This window comes from Gymnoscopelus microlampas, assembly GCF_963454915.1.
Source record: "Gymnoscopelus microlampas genome assembly, chromosome: 17".
In the NCBI taxonomy this organism is placed as follows: domain Eukaryota; kingdom Metazoa; phylum Chordata; class Actinopteri; order Myctophiformes; family Myctophidae; genus Gymnoscopelus; species Gymnoscopelus microlampas.
Window position 1 is genome coordinate 49064613 of NC_139954.1, and position 25587 is coordinate 49090199.

The window sequence follows — 25587 nt, forward strand, 5'->3', positions numbered from 1 at the left end:
ACTGTACAGTGTCTGTTTCTGGCAGCATATCTACTGTATTTAACTCACTGTACAGTGTCTGTTTCTGGCATCATATCTACTGTATTTAACTCACTGTACAGTGTCTGTTTCTGGCAGCATATCTACTGTATTTAACTCACTGTACAGTGTCTGTTTCTGGCATCATATCTACTGTATTTAACTCACTGTACAGTGTCTGTTTCTGGCATCATATCTACTGTATTTAACTCACTGTACAGTGTCTGTTTCTGGCAGCATATCTACTGTATTTAACTCACTGTACAGTGTCTGTTTCTGGCATCATATCTACTGTATTTAACTCACTGTACAGTGTCTGTTTCTGGCAGCATAGCTACTGTATTTAACTCACTGTACAGTGTCTGTTTCTGGCAGCATAGCTACTGTATTTAACTCACTGTACAGTGTCTGTTTCTGGCAGCATAGCTACTGTATTTAACTCACTGTACAGTGTCTGTTTCTGGCAGCATATCTACTGTATTTAACTCACTGTACAGTGTCTGTTTCTGGCAGCATAGCTACTGTATTTAACTCACTGTACAGTGTCTGTTTCTGGCAGCATAGCTACTGTATTTAACTCACTGTACAGTGTCTGTTTCTGGCAGCATATCTACTGTATTTAACTCACTGTACAGTGTCTGTTTCTGGCAGCATATCTACTGTATTTAACTCACTGTACAGTGTCTGTTTCTGGCAGCATATCTACTGTATTTAACTCACTGTACAGTGTCTGTTTCTGGCATCATATCTACTGTATTTAACTCACTGTACAGTGTCTGTTTCTGGCAGCATATCTACTGTATTTAACTCACTGTACAGTGTCTGTTTCTGGCAGCATATCTACTGTATTTAACTCACTGTACAGTGTCTGTTTCTGGCAGCACATCTACTGTATTTAACTCACTGTACAGTGTCTGTTTCTGGCAGCATATCTACTGTATTTAACTCACTGTACAGTGTCTGTTTCTGGCAGCATATCTACTGTATTTAACTCACTGTACAGTGTCTGTTTCTGGCAGCATATCTACTGTATTTAACACACTGTACAGTGTCTGTTTCTGGCAGCATATCTACTGTATTTAACTCACTGTACAGTGTCTGTTTCTGGCAGCATAGCTACTGTATTTAACTCACTGTACAGTGTCTGTTTCTGGCAGCATATCTACTGTATTTAACTCACTGTACAGTGTCTGTTTCTGGCAGCATAGCTACTGTATTTAACTCACTGTACAGTGTCTGTTTCTGGCAGCATATCTACTGTATTTAACACACTGTACAGTGTCTGTTTCTGGCAGCATAGCTACTGTATTTAACTCACTGTACAGTGTCTGTTTCTGGCAGCATAGCTACTGTATTTAACTCACTGTACAGTGTCTGTTTCTGGCAGCATAGCTACTGTATTTAACTCACTGTACAGTGTCTGTTTCTGGCAGCATATCTACTGTATTTAACACACTGTACAGTGTCTGTTTCTGGCAGCATATCTACTGTATTTAACTCACTGTACAGTGTCTGTTTCTGGCAGCATATCTACTGTATTTAACTCACTGTACAGTGTCTGTTTCTGGCAGCATATCTACTGTATTTAACTCACTGTACAGTGTCTGTTTCTGGCAGCATATCTACTGTATTTAACTCACTGTACAGTGTCTGTTTCTGGCAGCATATCTACTGTATTTAACTCACTGTACAGTGTCTGTTTCTGGCAGCATAGCTACTGTATTTAACTCACTGTACATTGTCTGTTTCTGGCATCATATCTACTGTATTTAACTCACTGTACAGTGTCTGTTTCTGGCAGCATATCTACTGTATTTAACTCACTGTACAGTGTCTGTTTCTGGCAGCATATCTACTGTATTTAACTCACTGTACAGTGTCTGTTTCTGGCAGCATATCTACTGTATTTAACTCACTGTACAGTGTCTGTTTCTGGCATCATATCTACTGTATTTAACTCACTGTACAGTGTCTGTTTCTGGCAGCATATCTACTGTATTTAACTCACTGTACAGTGTCTGTTTCTGGCATCATATCTACTGTATTTAACTCACTGTACAGTGTCTGTTTCTGGCAGCATATCTACTGTATTTAACTCACTGTACATTGTCTGTTTCTGGCATCATATCTACTGTATTTAACTCACTGTACAGTGTCTGTTTCTGGCAGCATATCTACTGTATTTAACTCACTGTACAGTGTCTGTTTCTGGCATCATATCTACTGTATTTAACTCACTGTACAGTGTCTGTTTCTGGCAGCATAGCTACTGTATTTAACTCACTGTACAGTGTCTGTTTCTGGCAGCATAGCTACTGTATTTAACTCACTGTACAGTGTCTGTTTCTGGCAGCATATCTACTGTATTTAACTCACTGTACAGTGTCTGTTTCTGACAGCATATCTACTGTATTTAACTCACTGTACAGTGTCTGTTTCTGGCAGCATATCTACTGTATTTAACTCACTGTACAGTGTCTGTTTCTGGCAGCATATCTACTGTATTTAACTCACTGTACAGTGTCTGTTTCTGGCATCATATCTACTGTATTTAACTCACTGTACAGTGTCTGTTTCTGGCAGCATATCTACTGTATTTAACTCACTGTACAGTGTCTGTTTCTGGCAGCATAGCTACTGTATTTAACTCACTGTACAGTGTCTGTTTCTGGCAGCATAGCTACTGTATTTAACTCACTGTACAGTGTCTGTTTCTGGCAGCATATCTACTGTATTTAACTCACTGTACAGTGTCTGTTTCTGACAGCATATCTACTGTATTTAACTCACTGTACAGTGTCTGTTTCTGGCAGCATATCTACTGTATTTAACTCACTGTACAGTGTCTGTTTCTGGCAGCATATCTACTGTATTTAACTCACTGTACAGTGTCTGTTTCTGGCAGCATATCTACTGTATTTAACTCACTGTACAGTGTCTGTTTCTGGCAGCATATCTACTGTATTTAACTCACTGTACAGTGTCTGTTTCTGGCAGCATATCTACAGTATTTAACTCACTGTACAGTGTCTGTTTCTGGCAGCATATCTACTGTATTTAACTCACTGTACAGTGTCTGTTTCTGGCATCATATCTACTGTATTTAACTCACTGTACAGTGTCTGTTTCTGGCAGCATAGCTACTGTATTTAACTCACTGTACAGTGTCTGTTTCTGGCAGCATAGCTACTGTATTTAACTCACTGTACAGTGTCTGTTTCTGGCAGCATAGCTACTGTATTTAACTCACTGTACAGTGTCTGTTTCTGGCAGCATATCTACTGTATTTAACTCACTGTACAGTGTCTGTTTCTGGCAGCATATCTACTGTATTTAACTCACTGTACAGTGTCTGTTTCTGGCAGCATATCTACTGTATTTAACTCACTGTACAGTGTCTGTTTCTGGCAGCATATCTACTGTATTTAACTCACTGTACAGTGTCTGTTTCTGGCAGCATATCTACTGTATTTAACTCACTGTACAGTGTCTGTTTCTGACAGCATATCTACTGTATTTAACTCACTGTACAGCGTCTGTTTCTGGCAGCATATCTACTGTATTTAACTCACTGTACAGTGTCTGTTTCTGGCAGCATATCTACTGTATTTAACTCACTGTACAGTGTGTGTTTCTGGCAGCATATCTACTGTATTTAACTGACTGTACAGTGTCTGTTTCTGGCAGCATATCTACTGTATTTAACTCACTGTACAGTGTCTGTTTCTGGCAGCATATCTACTGTATTTAACTCACTGTACAGTGTCTGTTTCTGGCAGAATATCTACTGTATTTAACTCACTGTACAGTGTCTGTTTCTGGCAGCATATCTACTGTATTTAACTCACTGTACAGTGTCTGTTTCTGGCAGCATATCTACTGTATTTAACTCACTGTACAGTGTCTGTTTCTGGCAGCATATCTACTGTATTTAACTCACTGTACAGTGTCTGTTTCTGGCAGCATATCTAGTCAACATCAGATCTGAATAAATCCTTCAATTGAAATTATGTGTGAACGACCACAGGAGCTGGTTGTGGATCACTGAACATTTTTGCATTAAAATGTTCTTCTCTTGTTTCAATGAACAAAGGACTCCCACACACTGTATTCTCTGCTTGCAATTAAAGTATATATGTATGATTTATTGGGAACAACGTTACGGTACACAGACCTTCATCAGGTTATCTAAAGGTCTGTGGACCGAAACATTGTTCCCAATAAAAAATACATTTGTAATTCTAAGTGAAGGCGGTCCTTTCTTCTACAATGAAGGGTCTGTGGTCTTTTCCAAAGCACCTTCTACGGTTCTGTCTTTTAATTCATTAAAATGTACTATTTGATATGAAAGTACAGGATCAGAGATGCACATTTTAGGAATCACTTGCTGAGTGAACTTAAATGTTTCTGAAAAGTGAAGTTCTGGGAGATCAGAGGCTCCACGGATTTTCTCACTTTATCAGCTTAAAGAATACATCTTAGGAAAGATAACCAGCATTTAATTAGAATCATACATTTCTGAAAAATTATAAAACGTGAAACTTCACACAAGCTCTGATTTGGCTGTCACTTTTTTCAACTGGGGGTCAGTTGCAGTGCAGTGGTGTAAAGTAACTAAGTACATGTACTCAAGTAATGTACTTAAGTACAAATTTGAGGAATCTTTACTTTACTGGAGTATTTTCAATTTTCGGTACTTTTACTTCTACCCCACTACATCTCAGAGGCAAATATTGTACTTTTACTCCACTACAATTATGTGAGATCAGCTATTTTCAAACATTTTAGTACTTTTACTTTTGGTACTTTTGGTATATTTTAATGCCAATACTTTGTTACTTTTACTCAAGTACATTTTGAATACTGGACTTTTAATTTTAACAGAGTACATCCGCATTGTGGTATTGATACTTTTACTTAAGTCAAACATTTGAGTACTTTTTCCACCACTGGTCAGTTGTCACAGAAGGTATGAGAGGAGAGAGGAATGAAAAGCATAAAAATGTGAATTTGACGCTAATTTGATTAGTTTTAAATTTTAGATCTGGACAACGTGGAGGGGATCTCTGTGGACTGGATCGGGAACAACCTGTACTGGACCAACGATGGCTACAGGAAGACCATCAACGTGGCCCGACTGGAGAGGTCCGCCCAGACCAGGAAGACCCTGCTGGAGGGAGACATGTCCCACCCGAGGGCCATCGTGGTGGACCCCCTGAACAGGTCAGGAAAGAGACCCTCAAGATACCCTCGCATGATACGTGTGTGGTCAGAAAGATATACCCTCTGTCGCCTCACAGCTACCGGGTACACTGTGGGCACTGGGGGGCGTGTCCTCTCCTCCGCGTCATCAGTGCCCATACCCTAGGTGGGGTTGGCGAAAGGGCCTTTCTCCTAGGGTAGTTAATACCCTCACAAAAACACATGCAGTAATCGTGGTCCCTGTACACGAATCCACGGAGCGCTGCCCTGTAGGTGGCGCCACCATTGCTGCGTCAGTGTCAGACTCAGTCAGCTGCTGCTACGGTTCTGTCCGTCTGTTGACGTTACTCTTTACCTGCTTGGCTGTTGGAGCAGACATAAACTACACAGGTTCATCCCCATTCTCTGTACATCCTACTATCCTACTATAATTCTAGTAAGGGTGAGTCTGTCTGTAGTGGTGCGTGAAGCTACCCGGTTCTCCTCAGTGGCTGGAGCAATTGCTCTGATTTTGCACACAGCCATTGACCATTACCATCTGAACTTAACTGTGAAGCCCGTTTTTCAATTTCATCAAATCTCAGCTGCTTATTAGCGTTTATGTGTGAAACAATGTCGCCTCCCGGGTTGCCAGATCATGTGTGCATATCCCCCCACGGATGCGTCGACCGGGTATGGTCTAGTCTTTGTAAAGTTAGTGTTGGTAAAAGTTAGTAAAAAGCAGGTAAAAGAGTAACATGAGCAGTCAGTGACAGCAGCTGACTGACACCGCGCAGCAGAAGCTGACCGAGTCTGGCACCGCAGAAATGGCTGCGCCACCTACAGGGCAGCGCTCCGTGGATGTGTGTATACTGCCTCCCCCTGGTCAGCCGGGGGCGACCGATGGAGGGGAAAGGAACTGGTTGAAATAACGTGTTCCTTCCTACGTCCTACCGGGGAAACTCCCCCCTGTCAGGTGAAAAGAAGGCTTGTTAGCTCTCAAGCATTGAAGGAGGCATGAGCTCGGCTCTGGGCTCTCCCTAGGCTGGTAGAGGGAGTGTAGCGGCCAGGACTACTTAGACAATTGGCACTGGGTGGAAAAAATGGGGTTACAAAAATTGTGGGATAAAAAAAAGAAGGGAAAAAAAAGAAACCCACACATGATACATGAATGGTTGCAAAAGAGGAATTGTGGGAAAATCTAAATGAAGATGGAGATGTACATCTCCACAAACACACACAAAGACAGTAGAGCTGCTTTGACGTTTGGTCGGTTTAATTTCAACAGATCTACCAAACGTCTACCAATATTTATGAAACTATAGTGCAGAGGGAAAAAAATAGAAAGGAAGAGAAATGCTGATTTCTCAGTATAGCTGGAAGCTGCCGGGACAAATTTCCAAGATGATGGATAACATAAAAGAAAGGCTGGCCCACATTAAAATGCTCCAGGATTCTCACCCGTACAGTACAGTACATATCCCGCCAAAATTCTTGAGACAGCATCACCGGGGTGTAAAGTGTGGTACGATCTGTGATATTACCATACTGTAGCTTACAGCTATTAGCACTTCAGTTCCTTCCAAAATGATGGGGATGAGAGATTGAGATAATGGTCGGTTCTTCTTCTTCTTCTTCTGCGTAAAACGTGATCGTTGAGGCTTGGCACTCGCTGCTTTTTAATTAATTCCCGGATCCTCAGAGAAATCCTCTCTGTTTTCACACCCCTACATTTAACCCCTTAAGACCGGGAAAGCATGTGTGATTTTACATTTTAACCACTTTATTTTATACTTTGGCTATTCAAAGATAGCAGATATATAAGCTCATAAAAAACCTTCAAAATGTGTGCAAATCTTTGAATATGTATTATTTAAAGCGAACAATTTTAACTCAAATCTTTGCTTCTGGTGGTCCCTGGAACAACATATTTTGAGATGGGGGTCTGTGGCCAAATACAATACAATTTTGGGGGTCCTTGACATGAAAAAGTTTGAGGACCACTGATATTATAGCAACATAGTAAAACATAAAATAAAATAAACTGGATTTAGAAAACCTTTGTAGAATCCCCAGAAGCAAAGATTTGAGTTACACATTTTTTGCACACATTTTCTAAAATAGCAGATCTACAAGCTCATAGCTATGAGCTTGTAGATCTGCTATTTTTGAATAGCCCAAATAAATCTTAAAATGACACAGATGCGTTCCCGGATTGAATGGGTTAACAGATGATGATGACTTCAAACCATAAAGTGTGAAGAATAGTATTTAATATTGTTTTGTTTTTGTTTTTTTCCTGTGTTTTCCACACAATGATTCATAGCCATCCAGAGCTTATGTGACATCTGACCTGCTGCCAAAACGTGACATTCTACAAGCTGTTGTGCATCTTTCATGGCTTGTTGTCGTAGATATATTTTATGCAGAATGCTCGCCAAGATGACTGTCGGCATAAATGGAAATCCTAAACTAAGCCTTTTGCCTTAAAACTGGATTTGATCCAAAAGAGACAGAATCTACCTGACAGAGAGCATGCAAGCGTCTGCAAAGCCCTTTAGGTCAGGATGTTTCAAATGTTGACACACAGATGTGTGATAATGTTTTACACACAGTCACACAGTTCACACACAATCCAAACACTTGATTTCAAGACCAAGTGCAGCAGTTTAGAATCTTCCCCTGAGGTTAAAGAGGTGAAAGCAGGCTGAATGCACCGACCGAGTCAAAGAAAGCCAGCTATACCGTTGCTGTGGTGGAAAAAGTACCCAGATATTTGACTTAAGTAACAGCAGAAATACCACAATATAAAAATTCTCTGTTACAAGTAAAAGGCCTGTTTTCAAAATGTTACTTGAGTAAAGATACAAAAGTATTGGTATCAAAATGTACTTAAAGTACCACAAGTAAAAGTAATAAAATGTTTGAAAATAGCAGATCTACAAGCTCACAACACATCGCATCACGACGCGTTGTGAGCTTGTAGATCAGCTTTTTTCAAATAGCCTAGGTATACAATAAGGCTAAAGTGGTTAATGTATATTTTATAATGTAATAATTGTTTTACACAGTCACACAATTCACACACAATCCAAACACACTTGATTTGAAGACTGAGTGCAGCAGTTTAGAATCTTCCCTCAAGGTTAAACAGTTGAAAGCGTCAAAGAGTCAAAAGAAAGCCAGCTATATATATATATATATATATATATATACACAGTACCGTACGGAGCCGTGCTGCCCACTTCACAACACAGTAAATGACTGATTCAGCCATGTAGTCAGGTTCACTATGTGTTCTTGTTCAAAATTTGTGGAGATTAGCAAAACAATACTTTATTTTTATCTTCAGAACATGGGGAATCCAAAAATCTATGTTTGCATTTGCACAGACACCTGCCTGTCCGCCATATTGGACGTTCAAAATGGCCACCATAAAATACATAATTTGTGATATCTTGGCTTCTAAACAACATAGAAAGTTAATTAAATATGCTAATCCAATGTTTTCTGGGTCAAGGAATCCAACAGAGACCTCAATGTAGTTATTATATAAAAGCAAGAAAACAAATGTAAATGGAAAATATAGTCTTTATATTTGTGTAATATCAACACATCATTGACTTTATTACACCACAGGTTTACAGATGTAAAGAAATGGGTGAAAAACTCCATTGTTTCTGTTGTTTTCAAAGAGAAGAAAAGAAAAGAAGAGGGCGGGGAGAGCAAGGAGAACAATCTATCAGCAATAGAAAACATGTCAAGGATATACAAATGGCATAAACCAACAGATACAGTATGTACATGAGATTAGACATAAGGTGCAAGGTGGTGACACTTTGGTAGGTCTACATTAGCAGCAGGTATGTACATGAGATTACACATTAATTTGCAAAAACAGTATTGACAAGTTATAAGATTGAACTATATACAATAATATCATCTATCATTCTTTTACGGCCCTTCATCACTGTTAGGAGGGTCATTTTCAGCATTGCAGTCTGTGTCGTTTTCGCAGTCACTTCCAAACAAAGTTCTGTGCAAGTTGTGTCTCCTGCATGAACATCTCTGGGTTGTACAATGGGTTTTGCACTGACATCTGACCAACTCTACAATGGCCTGTGGTGCAGGAGGAACCTTTGTGGTAGTAGGTAGTATCTCACCATGGCTCCATGTTTGAGTGGGTCAAAAAGACTCTGCCACGTCACAGTGGCTTGGCACCACACCCTACTTTGATCATGCACACGTTCAATGTTCTCCTCAAGGGCACCAACGGTAGGAGGCAACTTGCTGCTTTATGCCAGATGTTTGCAAAACAGATACCACCTTAGGTCAGGAATGCTTGTTATATGGATGCCCCTTGGGCAGTACATCATACAAAGTTGGCCAATGCATCATTCACCTCCTGTGTTAGGTCGCCTTCCTCTGTTAGTTTCTGTTAGTGGTCAGATGTCAGTGCAAAACCCATTGGACAACCCAGAGAAGGTCATGCAGGGGACACAACTTTGCTTGCACAGAACTTTGTTTGTGTGGAAGTGACTGCGAAAACGACACGGACTGTCTGTAATGCTGAAAATGACACCCCAGACAGTGATGACGAGCTGTAAAAGATTATTCCTGAATGATAGATCTAGTAGATATTGTATGTATATAGTTCAATCGTTCATACTGTTTTTGCACCTTAATGTCTAATATCATACCTGCTGCTAATGTAGACCTACCAAAGTGTCACCACCTTGCGGCTTTTTTTCCCCTAATTTTTATCGCTCGATTCTGTAACCCCTTTTTCACCCGGTGCCAATTAGCTAAGTGATCCTGGGCACTACACTCCCCCCACCAGCCTAGGGAGGCCAAGGCCAAGCACATGCCTCCTTCAAAGCATGAGAGCCAACTGACCTTCTTGTCACCTGACAGGGGGGAGTTTCCCTGGTTGGACGTAGCGTGTGGAAGGAACACGTTATTCCAACCAGTTCCCTTCCCCTCCATCAGGCGCCCCGGCTGACCAGGGGGAGGAAGTATAGTGACCAGGATTACTACATGTTTTTGTGAGGGTATTCTATTAACTACCCTAGGAGACACGGGAGAACATGCAAACTCCACACAGAGTAGGCCCTTTCGCCTTATGTCTAACCTCATGTACATACTGTATCTGTTGGTTTACGCCACTTGTATATCCTTGACATGTGTTCTATTACTGTTAGATCTCCTTGCTCTCCCTGACCCCCCCCCCCTCTTCTTTTCTTTTCTTCTCTTTGAAAACAACAGAAACAAAGGGTTTTTCCACCCATTTCTTTACACCTGTAAACCTGTAAAGTCAATGATGTGTTGATACTACACAACTATAAACACTATGTTTTACTTTTACATTTGTTTTCTTGCTTTTCTATAATCCTGAGAACTACATTGAGGTCTGACCTGGAAAACATATTTAATGAAGGTTGGTTGTCTAGAATCCAACGTAGCACAAATTAGACTATATATTTTATGTGGTCCATATTGAACATGCAATATGGCGGCCATGAAGGTATCTGTGCAAATGCAAACAAGGATTTTTGGATTCCCCATGCTCTGAAGATTCCAAAAGTGTTACAGTTTTGCTAATCAAAAATTTGTAACAAAAGTATATTTTCTAACATAGTCAACCTGCGTTTCCATGGCCATCCCCTAGGGGGCGCTGCTGCAAGTCCCTGTGCACTATCCTTTAGGTCTCTATTGGATTCCTTGGCCCAGAAAACATAGGATTAGCATATTTAATTAACTGTCTATGTCGTCTAGAAGCCAAGGTAGCACAAATTATATATTTTATGGCGGCCATTTTGAACGTCCAATATGGCGGACATGCAGGTGTCTGTGCAAATGCAAACATAGATTTTTGGATTCCCCATGTTCTGAAGATAAAAAAAATGTATAGTTTTGCTAATCTCCACAAATTTTGAACGAAAGTATATTGTTTTACATAGTGAACCTGACTAATGAGAAGAGTTCATTCTCTGCCTTGTGTCTTAGCCTGTCTGACTCCTTATACTGCCAGGAAATAGGATTCTGGCCTTTGCACAACATTTCATTAACCCAGTAAGACCGGGAGCGCATCTGTGTCATTTTTTAGATTGCTGTGTGCCGCTCTATGAGCTTGTAGATCTGCTATTTTGTGAAAAATCATGACAATGTGTGCAAATCTTTGAATATATATCTTTTTAAAGCGAACACTTGTTACTCAAATCTTTGCTCCTGGGGGATTCTACAAATGTCTTCTAAATCCTAACAGTTTTTTGAAAAGAATGTATGTTTATGCTTCATGTCAAGGACCCCCAAAATGATATGCATTTGGCCGCGGACCCCCCATCTCAAAAATATTTAGTTCCAAGGACCCCCAGAAGCACAGATTTGAGATAAAAATGTTCTCTTTAAAAATATATATGTATTCAAAGATTTGCACACATTTTCACGATTTATCAAAAATAGCAGATCTACAAGCGCCGCGCTATGCGCTTGTATATCTGCTATTTTTGAATAGCCAAACTATAAATACAGTAACGGTTGAAGTCGTTACACAGTTGCGTTCCCGGTCTTAAAGGGTTAAGACACTGTGCGCCGAGATAACTGGCCAACACTGAGAGGTATCATTTCCTCTTTGTGTCGAAGAGTTAATCACGTTCACGTTGACCCTCCCACTGACAACAAATGATTAGAAAAAGGGGGGGTTTTAGGGGTCGGTGTGAGTGAGGAACCAATCGGCATGCGGCTGACAGTTCCTTTTGATCTCTATCTGGCCCTGTTGGATGGGTCTCTCCAGGTGAAATGACTGTGGGCCCTCCAGCTGATTTTCTTGACTATGTTCTCACCACTGTATTTTCCGCACCGCTTGCCACCTCCAGCCTGTGTGGACGCGATAAGGCTTAACTTACTCCATGCTGACTGTAAGCCAGTCATGCCACTCCATCTCTGATGTTAGCTCTCGCTCTCGCTGGTTCAGAAACTCATTCACCAAAGAAAACAAAAACATCTGTAGCCTATAAACCAGAAACACATTTGATTTGATTTGATGCTACTTTTATTTCAGCTTTGGTTAGTTGTCAACGCAAGTTAGTGTTCTTGTTTGCGCGCGTGTGCGTTCGTGTGTGTGTGTGTGTGTGTGTGTGTGTGTGTGTGTGTGTGTGTGTGTGTGTGTGTGTGTGTGTGTGTGTGTGTGTGTGTGTGTGTGTGTGTGTGTGTGTGTGTGTGTGTGTGTGTGTTCGTGTGTGTGTGTTAACTGTGTTTGTGTGTTGAGTGTGTGTGTGTGTGTGTATGTGTGTGTGTGTGTGTTAACTGTGTTTGTGTGTTGAGTGTGTGGATGCATGTAATGTCTGCATGCATGGATGTTTATTTGAGTTCGTTTTCGAAGCACGTGTGTGTTTGTGTTTGTGTGCTTACTTGTGCACGCACGCACGCACATGTGTGCATGCTTATGTGAATGTTGAGTGTCTCCATGTGCATGCATGTAAAGTGTGAATACATGCATGGGAAGTGTGTGTGTGTGTGTGTGTGTGTGTGTGTGTGTGTGTGTGTGTGTGTGTGTGTGTGTGTGTGTGTGTGTGTGTGTGTGTGTGTGTGTGTGTGTGTGTGTGTGTGTGTGTGTGTGTGTGTGTGTGTGTGTGTGTGTGTGTGTGCAGCCAGTAATGAATAATTCATGGGGTCATAAAGATGACTGGTGGAGACAGAGGGAGTCTTCATTCACTCCCCTCTCTCTCCCATTCCTTTTCATGTTAGTGTTCCCTCAGCCAGGCTTCCATCATTGATGAACCGCGGGGCCGCGTGGCTCCGTCTGCAACGCTCAAACACAGCAAATCCCCTGAGCCCGGTTACTACAGAACAGATCACGTCAAATCGTTGACCCAATCACTTTTCAAATACCACCACGGCCCCTCAGAGGATTGCACCGGAGCTTAACTCAAGCTCATCGTTGCTCCAGACATACAAGGGACTTATTTATCTTGGTGGCGTCGAGTCCACCAGATTGTTTTTTTTTTCTTTTTTTGTTGCATTGATGCTCATAAGAGGAAACGACACTCGCTGTTCATTTCATTTCCATCTCCGTGGCCTGGGGAAGCGTTGTGGCCTTTCTGTGCTGACAGGGATATTATGTTGTTTGCATTTCACTGATAAGGTAGCGGAGTAACAGGTCTAGACCAGACTACCTGTCATAACTCAATGCAAAGCAACTCACAAAACACAATGTTTTACACAAATACTCTTTCATCAATAACTTTTAAGCTATGAACAAAAAAATACCTCCTGACTATACAATGTAGTATATATGCAGTCATTTTCTATGATAAAAACACAACGTTTCTTTTTACTAGAATGGAAGACGTCCGTCCGTCCGTCCGTCCATCCGTCCGTCCGCCCCTCTTTTTCTGTTAACATACGGTACCTTTTACCGATATGCATTGTCTTGCATGTATTATGTACGATATGTATTGTATGTCTTACCGATGAATTGAGTACAATGGACCACAACGGAAACGAGCCCCCTGGTGCTTTTCGTGTTAATCCTTTTTAGCATAACTTTTGACTGTAGCTACAGTACTACTACCTGAACTGTTAAACAATCTGTTTAATAAAGTATTCAATCAATCAATCAATCAATCAATCAATCAATCAATCAATCAATCAATCAATCAATCAATGTCATTCCAGCTGGATGTACTGGACGGACTGGGAGGAGGACGAGGTGAACGACAGCATCGGGCGGATCGAGAAGGCGTGGATGGACGGCTCCAACCGCCGCGTCTTCGTCACGTCCAACATGCTGTGGCCCAACGGCCTGGCGCTGGACCACGCCGCCGGCACCATGTACTGGTGTGACGCCTACTACGACCACATCGAGAAGATACACCTCAACGGCACCGGCAGGATGGTGAGTTCCAGGCAGGGTTGATTTTGTCGACTAAAACTATGACGAAAATGTTTGTAGACTACCTTTATTCACTGACGAAAACTAAATAAAAACTAAATAAAAACTAAGATATGATGACTAAAACTATGACTAAATATGTTGACAATTTCGTCAACAAATAAAAACTAGACTAAATGTTAGTGAGGGATCTAGTGGAGAAGAGATCCAGTAGAACTAGAAGACAAGTCATTTTATGTTTGTTTGCGGTCGGGTGTTGCATGCTGAAAATAGCCGATCTACAAGCTCACAACGCGTCACGCTGCGACACGTTGTGAGCTTGTAGATCAGCTATTTTCAGCATGCAACCAAGTGTAAAATCTGCCATTATGACGCCATCAAGGCACCGCCAATTTTAGTCGACTAAATCAACTGTAGATTTAGTCGACTATAATCTTAGGATGTTTAGTCGACTAAAACTAGACTAAAACTAAAACTTTTCAGATGACTAAAATATGACTAAAACTAAATCAAAATTTGTTGTCAAAATCAACACTGTGGTGAGTTAACTTCCAGGTGTCAGCGGAGAAAAAGAAAAAAGAACCCCGGCCGATTAATAAGTAGGCTAATGCAATTCTAAACGGTTCACTGGGCAAAGGAACCGTTTTTAGCTGCGACTGTGACCTTGTCTCTGCCAACCAGGCAGGGGAGTGAAAGTAACTAAGTACATTTACTCACTCGGCTATTTGAAAATAGCCGATCTACAAGCTCACAACGCACCGTGGCACATTGTGAGCTTGTAGATCTGCTATTTTCAAAATATTTGTATAGATTTTAGTTTTTTTTTTTTTTTTTTGAAAACTTGTGAAATGGGACATTCTGCATATTGAGTACTTTTACTTTTGGTCCTTTAAGTATATTTCGATGCCAATACGTTTGTGCAAGAACATTTTGAATAACGGACTTTCACTTGTAACAGAGTATTTCTACATTGCAGTATTGATACTTTTACTTAAGTAAAACAATTAGAGTACTGTTTCCTCCAATGCAACTAGGCTACCAGGAAGCCCTCTAGCCAGGCAGCGAGGAGGGCGTAGCGGGAGGTTATGCTCTCCTGACCACTCAGGACTATCGCCATTCTTGTCCTCTGCTATGCTGTCATTTGAGTCCTCTGTTAAACACATGACCGTCCGTCTCTAGTTTTACATCCGTGGGCAGAGAGTTCCAAAGGTTTGCCCTCTTTACTGAGACGGCAGACTTCTTGCACATAAACATATCATTTGCCCACGATACTGTGAATATCTATTGATTGATTGAATACTTTATTTAGAAAAGACATGGACACAGTACATGGAAGTTCAAGTACAGTTCACATTACAAGGTCCTCTAAACTGGATCACTCATAAAAGCACAAAGGCTTATTTAAAATGAGATCCTCACACACTCACATCATGATGACATCATGAAGGTGTATCTTTAGGGCAGTTTTGAAAGTGAGTAGGGTTTAACACTCTTTTACTCCTTTAGGTAGGCCATTCCACATGTTTGTTGCATGGCACGAGAAAGAGTTCATTCCCTTGTTTGGTGCCAACTCTGGGTTGAACATGATCAGTGGAGCTGCCTCTGGTGTTATGATCGTGGACTTCATTTAAGTCTTTGAAGTATTTAGACAGGTACATGGGTATCTCAATGTTGTGGTGTATCTTGTAGACCAGGCCCAATGCAAGTTGCTGTACTCTGTCCTCAACCCTGAGCCATCCAACCCTATAGCAGAATGAGCAGGGGTTAGATGGGTTGTGTTTTTGAGGCCAAGAAGTAGCCTGACCAGTTTGTTTTGGGATGTCTGGAGCCTTGTTTTTAAGGCCTTAGTGGTGTTGTGATACCATGAGGAGCATGCATAGTCGATACGCACACATGCTGCATATTGTGTTAATGTGATAATGTGGCCATGCTGCAGCTTTGTGCATTTACTGTATACTTGTGTTTATTTTTTATCTTACATATACTTTTATCTGGTGGGAGGTTAAACTTCTATGTTTTATTGGTGTTTTCTCTTTATTTGTCCCTGGCTGATGCGGTTGACCCACTTTCCCCTCAGGGATGAATAGAGTTTATTCTATCTCCCTCCTATCCTATTCTGTACAGACCTCTCCGGGTCAAATTACATTTACAAGCCAATTCCTTGGTCTCTGAAACATTCTCATTTTATTAGTTTGGAGCTTGGAGACCCGGTAGCGGATCATTGGATAATGCATAGAGAGTGGCACAAAGTTTACACTATCTCTCAAAGTCAATTTCATACATTCTAGGATGCTATAGACAGTTTATCTGAGGCTGCAGGTGGAAAAAGCGGTGTAAAAAGTACTCAAATGTTTTTACCTAAGTAAAAGTATCAATACTGCAATGTAGAAATTCTCTGTTACAAGTACAAGTCCGGAATAAAAAAATTACTTGAGTAAAAGTACAAAAGTATTGGTATCAAAATGTGCTTAAAGTACCAAAAGTAGAAAGTACTCATTATGCAGAATGTCCCATTTCAAGTTTTCAAATGTATTAAAATCTTTTGAAAATAGCAGATCTACAAGCTCACAATGTGTGGCATCGTGAGCTTGTTGATCGGCTATTTTCAAATGGCCGAAATGTATAAAGGGCTGAAGTGGTTAATGCATGTTTTGTAATAATAATCAAAATCTACAAAGTAACTAGTAACTAAAGTTTTGAAATACATGTAGTGGAGTAAAAGTACAATATTTGGATCGAGATGTAGTGGAGTAGAAGTATTGGAAATTGGAAATAAATAGAAAGTAAAAATACCTCAACATTTTACTTATGTACATTACTTGAGTACATGTACTTAGTTACTTTACACCACTGAGTTTAGACTATATCACAAAGTCCATGTCATGCACGTTGTGGTGCTAGACAGTTTATCTGAGGCTGCGTCCTGAAGCCATACATCTTCTTCATCATCATCATCATCATCATCACACCCTCTCTCTGCCACGCTGTTTGAAATAAACGTGGTGAACAATAAGTGACCCAGTTCTTGGATTCCTGAGTCAGCAATGTCTTTGTTCAAACGGTATTGCATGAAAACACTTGGTAAAGATTTGTTTTGATTGATATATAGGCCCACAAGCTCACATAGCCAAAGTATATTAGGTTGAAGTGGTTCAACTGATGTTGATGCTATATTAAAGGTAGGGTAAGTGATTATATTGTTGTTAAAATGAGTGTTAATTAGCTCTATTTTGTGAGAGTACTCATTGCTATAGAGTGTTTGTTCAGTAACAGTGTTAAATAGCTCTATATTGTGATAGTACTCATTGCTATAGAGTGTGTGTTCAGTAACAGTGTTAAATAGCTCTATATTGTGATAGTACTCATTGCTATAGAGTGTTTGTTCAGTAACAGGAGTCTCCATGTATCTCCAGCTCTTTAGTGAACAAATACATTTTCAGGTCGGGATACCAATCTTATCCAATCAGGAGAAAGCACTCACACAGGATACAGATTAAACAAGTGAAATTGGAAGTAATGACACAAAGAAATGAGCTGACACAAGTTTAACTGAAACACTTTAAAATTGAAGCTGACGAATGTGTACTATCCAGGGGTACGCCGTACTGGTAAGACGAGGGTTGTCAAAAGCCCATATTATAACACATGACCAACAAGAAAACAGAGGCAACGTTAGTGTTAGTTTTCTTATAAAGTGCTTCTAAATGGCTCCAGTGTGTTTGTGTTCATGTAATCCATGCGTTTATGGTTTTAATTTATTCCACAGAGAGGTTGTGTTCACTCGTGAGCCACGACGTCAATGTATGTGGTGTTTCTAGTCCAGTGGTTCTCAAACTTTTTCATGTCAAGGACCCCAAATTGACACTTATTACCCCGCGGACCCCCATTTGAAAAGCTATGCCAGGGACCCCCATAAGAGAAGATTTTTACGGCTCTAGCAGTGATTCTCAACCATTTTAATTTCAAGGACCCCCAGTTTGACATGCTTTAGGGCTACAGACCCCCATTTAATGACATTTCTATCTCTGGGACCCTAATTCATATAGTAAAATCAATGTTAATTTAACTCTGAGAGTGTACAAATGGAACCAAATGGACCCGTTAGGATCCATTTGGTTCCATTTGTACACTCTCAGAGTTACAGACCCATAAGGGTCCATTTGGTTCCTATCCATCATTTAGCTGGGGACCCCCTGGAACCCCCTCAAGTACCCCTGGGGGTCCCCGGACCCCACTTTGAGAACCAATGTTCTAGTCCACAACTAGACTGGACTCAGTTTTTACTGAGTCTAGCTACCTTTGCAGGTTGCAGATCCGGTCTAGAGCGGATACGGAAACTGCCTGTGTGTGTGTGTGTGTGTGTGTGTGTGTGTGTGTGTGTGTGTGTGTGTGTGTGTGTGTGTGTGTGTGTGTGTGTGTGTGTGTGTGTGTGTGTGTGCGTGCGTGCGCAAATGACCGGATACAGAGTAGGCGTGGCTCTGCACCAGAGCAGCTCACTGAGCAGTAAATAGATTACAACAAAATAGACGTGGTGCGTTTGCTTCATCATTCCTTATATATACATTAATGCCACGTTGTGCTTCCTCCCCCCTGTGTGTTCAGGTGGTGTACATATATATATATATATATACATTAATGCCACGTTGTGCTTCCTCCCCCCTGTGTGTTCAGGTGGTGTACATATATATATATATATACGTTAATGCCACGTTGTGCTTCCTCCCCCTGTGTGTTCAGGTGGTGTACATATATATATATATATACGTTAATGCCACGTTGTGCTTCCTCCCCCCTGTGTGTTCAGGTGGTGTACATATATATATATATATACGTTAATGCCACGTTGTGCTTCCTCCCCCCTGTGTGTTCAGGTGGTGTACAACGGTAAAGAGCTCAACCATCCGTTCGGCATCTCTCACTACCGTACCTCCATCTTCTGGACGGAGTACATGAACGCCTCGGTGTTCCAGCTGGACCTGACCTCTGGAGACGTCACGCTGCTCCGCAGCGAGAGGCCGCCGCTCTTCGGCCTGCGGGTCTACGACGCCCAGAGTCAGCAAGGTCACACACTGCTACCTACTGTACCCTACCATTTACTCTGTTACACACTGCTACCTACTGTACCCTACCATTTACTCTGTTTAATCCTCCTCCTCCTCCTCCTCCTCCTCCTCCTCCTCCTGCTTTTTTAGGGAGCCCCGCTGTGATTGGCCAGTAGTTGCTGTGATTGACAGTTATTCCTTCCTAGCATTTTTTCAACTATGCCTAAACACGCGTCGGTGCCTAATCACCCTGTTGGGATTTATTTATCAATAATTCAATAATGACCGACTACCCGTCAATTATCCCTTGCTTATGTTAGTTCCATTGATCCAAGCCAGAATATATATATATGTGTGTGTGTGTGTGTGTGTGTGTGTGTGCGTGTGCGTGTGTGCGTGTGTGTGTGTATGTAGCGAAAACAGCTGTTCTACAATCTCACATCGTGACCGATTTTCGATAAATGTAGATTACCATTTTTTTTAATAAGGTGAAAGTGGTTCTGTGTATCTTTATGTTTTTCATATATAAATATTGAACAAATGAAACATGGGATCCTTTGGAACACTGATACTGCTTTTTGGAGAAAAAAAATTGAACTCATGCAAGGTTCCCTCCTCCTCCCCCAACTATAGTGACGATATGATTGGCTCAGATGTTTCTACAACACATGTTATCACTGACAGAGCTCTATAGCGTCCAGCGCTGCTCTGATTAGCGGTGACAGTGATTCTTCTTTCTTTCTGCACGCTGTTGGTTGTTCCCTCTCTCTCCCAAATGAAAGGGTTTGGGATGGATGGGAACAGGAGAGAGGGAGGATGCAGTTGGATGGCAAACGATGATGGATTCCTGCTGTTGTTGGAACACTAAAGCAGATGACTAGATAGAGTAGCAGAATGTGCAAGATGTGCATGGCTGAGAGAGGAGAGCCGCATGGGCGAGCGGCTCCCCGTGTCTCCTAGGGTAGTTAATACCCTCACAAAAACATGTAGTAATCCTGGTCGCTATACCGCCTCCCCCATGACAGCCGGGGCGCCTGATGGAGGGGAAAGGAACTGGTTGGAATAACGTGTTCCTTCCACGCGCTACTGTACGTCCAACCAGGGAAACTCTCCCCTGTCAGGTGATAAGAAGGTCAGTTGGCTCTCATGCATTGAAGGAGGCATGAGCTCGGCCCTGGGCTCCCTAGGCTGGTGGGGGGAGTGTAGCACCCAGGATCACTTAGAAAAATTGGCACCGGGTGAAAAAGGGTACAACATCATGGGATAAAAAATAAAAAAAAATAAAAAAAAATAAAGGGTTTTGCACATACAAGGTTTTCCTCCACGACCGTGACTTATTCATTCCTTAATTGACAGACAGGTGAAGCAGTGTTTAGACACCGCTCTCTGTGGATAATTAATATAATCCATGTTAATAAACAAACAACAAAGAGAAACACCAGGGTTCAATGCGCTGGGAAGGGTTCCATTTAATTTCAATGATTTGTTTATTTGGGATAATATAACATAATATAATGTTAATGAACAATACAGTACATATAATGCACAGTAAATACACAGGATTTAAAACGAGATGCACATTGTCCTCCATAGTCCCATACAGTACATACAAACAGACAGTGGTGGGAAAAGTACTCACATTTCTTACTTAAGTAAAAGTATCAATACTGTATTGTAGAAATACTCTGTTACAAGTAAAAGTCCGGAATTCAGCATTCACTTGAGTAAAAGTGCAAAAGTATTTGTATGAAAATATACTTAAAGTACCAAAAGTACTAAAATGTTTGAAAATAGCCGATCTACAACTTCACAACTTGAACAAGATCTACAATCAGACACCATGAATGATATGAATATGTTACACAACAGGGTTACAAGCTAAAACAGAACGGTAGTCCATCCATGTCTCTCCTTTTGTTATTGTTCTCTGATCATTATTAGAATTATTTTTTAATCACCGGTGGGGATATGTTTTATCGTTGCCTCTGGTCAGACTGTATTAAACACATCACGTATTTCCTTCTGGGAACATGTTAGACTGATATGTTTGATAATATCACAATTTAACAACTTAATTAAAACACAATGATGATAATAACATTAACCCTGATCAGAGGAGGTCACATCCACGTCTACCATTTACAGGAAGGTGCTGAACTTATTGAAACTACAAACATCACGGATAATAACGTTGCACACTTTAGCTCCTTTTTGAAGACTTTATGAGTAGTGGGCTGAGCACTGCTCTTCTTCAGACTCGACAACATCAAACCTGGCAACCTTATTTTGGGCACATTTTCAAAGATGTGCCCAATGTGTCAACATTCATTATTTGTCAAGTTGTTTTACATTTTGTTCAAAAAAGAAAATAGGTGATCAATCTGCTATTTGAGCTATTTGTCGTATCAAGCTCACAACACCTCACACTTGCTCAGAGCTTGTAGTTTGTGGCTATTTTCACAATATTTATCTGTGGAAAAATCAAATATGATTATTTTGGGGGTTTGAGAACCCATGTTGAACTGATCCAGTGCTATTCATATTTGGTTTGGTTCAAGTCATGTACTGTAACTGTTTTAATCCATTTAGACCAGGAACACATCTGTGTCATTTTACGATTACTTTGGCTATTCAAAAAAATAGCAGATATACAAGCTCATAGCGCGGCACCGAGTGCCGCGCTATGAGCTTGTAGATCTGCTATTTTTTTTTTTTTTATTGTGAAAGTGAACATTTTTAACTCAAAGCTTTGCTAATGGGCGATTCTACAAATGTCTTCTAAATCTTAACAGTTTAAAAAAAAAAATAATGTTGCTATAATCAGTGGTTCTCAAACTTTTTTCATGTCAAGGGTTCCCCAAAATGATATATATTTGGCCACCAAAATATGTTGTTCCAGGGAACCCCCCAGAAGCAAAGATTTGAGTTAAAAATGTTCGCTTTAAAAAAGAAAATTCACTTATTTACACACATTTTCACGATAAAAAAATGCTATTTTTGAATAGCCAAAGAAATCAAAAAATGACACAGATGCGTTCCCGGTCACAATGGCTTAATTTAGCATCAGAAAGCTGCATTGCCACAGATAATGAAGAAGCAGGCCTGGGTCCAAACATGTGTGCATGCTGCTGTGGGTCAGAACTGCTTCATTCACTGGACAGTCCTCCAGTGTTTCGTGTCACAGACTAGATTAATTGGCTGTCCAATCCTCTGAGCATTACCGAATGGCCCTTTACAACAAAAAAAAACCCAGAGTGCTTTATCTCATTGGCTGCAGGCGGCGCCTGTTGGGGCTTTAACACTAAATGGAAGTGACAAACGTGTCTCATGCCTCAACTTTATATATGTGACAGCTTCTTCTTTTTTTTACACTTAACAAAAAAAGAAAAAAGAGAGAAAAGAAAATCTATTCTCCCCAGAGGATAGCAGGAGGGCTTTTGTCCAAAAAAAAAAGAAAAGAAAAGAAGACAAATTATTCTTCCAAGAAGGATAAAAATGTCAAACGGTTGTCCCCGGCATTGTTCCCAATAATTCATGTGACATGTGTGCTTACATATGATGGCACCTGGCAACGTCCCTCTACCCAGTACAGGAAATGAGTTTTATATCAACCGAGTCTTTTCTCTGGTTGTTGCTGCACTCCAAGCGACCTTTCTCTAACCACCGCTTGGAGGAACAAGTACACAACAACAACAACACAACAACACAACAACAGGAAGCCATTGTGTGGAGCGATGGGGGGGGGCGGGGGGACGGGGGGCTTTGAGAAAATACAGGCGTGAAAGTGAGCGAGACACAAAACCTTATTTTGGCTCTTCTATGTCTCCAGGTGACAACGCGTGCCGGGTAAATTATGGGGGTTGTGGTACCCTCTGCCTCGCCATCCCAGGAGGCAGAGTGTGTGCCTGCGCTGACAACCAGGTCCTGGAGAAGAACAATGTCACCTGCTCAGGTAACGTATGTTATTTTACACTATGAAGCACAGGGATGAACCCAGACGGGAGGGGAGGAGAGAGAGAGAGAGAGAGAGAGAGGGAGAGGGGCTCAAGAGGCTTCGTTGCTGTCCCGGGGTATATATACACCATAATCCTAAATTCATCATCCTACCATCAAATACATAGATTTTCTGCGAGCTTTGTGTCTGGTGGGGGGGGGGGGGGGGGGGGGGGGGGGGGGGGGGGGGACTGAAAAGATAAAAATATACAGATTGGAGATCCTAATGGCGTTGCAGGATTTTGCAGGGAAACTTAAGTCACATAAGGGAGGGAAGGTACAAACTGGATCTTTTCTCAACCATTCTAGGCCAGGGGTCTTCAACAGGGGGTCCTCAGAGTTACTACTGGGGGGCCGACACATATGTGTGATATGATATGATATATTTTTTACATTAACGACTTGAACCCCAGAATCACTTTCCTGAGGAGAACTTCAGCCAAAAATAGCAGATTGGCAATTATTATTTTTTGGTTAAGGTGTAGAAGGGAAAAAAAACAGACCCAAGTAAAAAACAAAAAAGTTTAATCTGAAACACGATTTTATACAATACAGAGGGGGGGTCCCTGCTTAATCTCTGTCTCAGCTAGGGGGTCCTTGGCCTGAAAAAACGTTGAAGGCCCCTGTTCTAGGCAGAACATTTTCAAAGAAATGTTCTAAAATAGCCGATCTACAAGCTCATCACTACAAGTTGTGAGCTTGTAGATCGGCTGTTTCCGCAGTTTCATGCACAGCGCCGTCATACGGCAGAGTAGACAATAGGGCTGAAGGGGTTAACTTCCCCGCCAACAAAACAAACAAAAACTAATAATCTGTTGTTATGGAGGGCGTCGCTGGCCTAGTGGTTTAGGTGGATACCACATATAGGCTCTAATGTAGCCGGACAGCGAGTTGCGAATTCGAATCCCGAGCCCCGACGACCTTTGCTGCGTGTCATTCCCCGTCTCTCTCTCTCTCTCCGTTTCCTGTCTCTCTCTCTCTCTACACTCTACTGTGTAGACCAGTGGTTCTCAAACTTTTTCATGTCAAGGACCCCCAAATTGACACTTATTAGCCCGCGGACCCCCATTTGAAAAGGTAAGCCAGGGACCCCCATAAGAGAAGATTTTTACGGCTCTATAGCAGTGATTTTCAAGCATTTTAATTTCTTGGACCCCCAGTTTGACATGCATTAGGGCTACAGACCCCCATCTAATGGCATTTCTATCTCTTGGACCCCAATTTATATCGTAAAATCAATGTTAACTTAACTCTGAGAGCCCCTAACGGGTCCATTTGGTTCCATTTGTACACTCTCTGAGTTACAGACCCATAAGGGTCCATTTGGTTCCATTTGTACACTCTCTGAGTTACAGACCCATAAGGGTCCATTTGGTTCCATTTGTACACTCTCTGAGTTACAGACCCATAAGGGTCCATTTGGTTCCTAACTACCATTTAGCTGGGGACCCCCTGGAACTCCCTCAAGGACCCCTGGGGGTCCCCGGACCCCACTTTGAGAACCAATGGTGTAGACTACTATGAAGAAAGGCAGAAAAGACCCAAAATGATCTTTAAAAAATAATCTGTTGTTATTGTCTCCGCCAGGCCGAAAGGCATGGCGAGAGAGTATGTTTTACCCTCCGTCCGTCCGTCCGTCCGTGTGTGTGTCCGTGTGTCCTGTCTGTGTGTTACCAGCTAATCTCCGGCACCGTTGGCCCGGTCGCTGCGAAACTGTGCATACACACTCCCTGGATGCCAATTCAGAACCTCTGCCCCACATTTTTCACATGAGCCTATTATAGCGCCACCAGGAGGCCGATTTGTGCGAAACCCATTTTTTCCCATTACACCTACCGCTTTTAACCAAAAGTCATGCAAATCGGTACACAGTATCTCTATAGTCATGTGATCAACCCGGATCTTTCCGATTTCCCATAATGCATCCTCATTGGCTAAGGTTGGCTTCCAAAGTTTGCAGGATTGGTCCGTTTTGAACAAACTGCCTCCAATCATGAACGCAGCTTGCCATTTCCATAAAATTGCACACGCACATTCCCACTAGGCCGAGGAAGAAATGCCACTTGAAGATTTTCAAATCAGCCTCATGGTGGCGCTATAACTGGCCGATTTGCATTTTTAACTATAACTGCACCGATCTGCGTGAAACTTTGCACGCACACTCCCTAGAGGCCAAGGAAAAACATTGGACTGCATTATTCACATCTGCTTTTTACACCAGGAGGCCGACTTATGTAAAATACATTTTTGGAGATTATTCCTTCAGATTCTGTCCAAAAAACACGCAAATTGGTACACTGCATCTCCATAGGCATGTGATTCTGATGGATCTGTTCGATATTTCATATTCCATCCTATTTGGCTTACAGTGGCTTCCAAAGTTTGCAGGATTGGTCAGTTTTAAACAAAATGCCTCAAAACATGAATGCAATGTGCAATTTCCGTGAAAGTTTGCATGCA

General features: G+C 41.5%; 1 protein-coding gene across 1 annotated transcript in view; it reads left to right on the plus strand.

The window, feature by feature from the left end:
* lrp1bb (low density lipoprotein receptor-related protein 1Bb) overlaps positions 1-25587 on the plus strand; it is a 597729-nt gene that overhangs the window by 282601 nt on the left and 289541 nt on the right. The window contains exons 12-15 of the mRNA XM_084084305.1: positions 5061-5241; positions 13876-14095; positions 18964-19153; positions 22964-23086. Of these exons, the coding sequence (XP_083940431.1) occupies positions 5061-5241; positions 13876-14095; positions 18964-19153; positions 22964-23086 (714 nt within the window). The remainder of the gene's footprint in view (positions 1-5060; positions 5242-13875; positions 14096-18963; positions 19154-22963; positions 23087-25587) is intronic.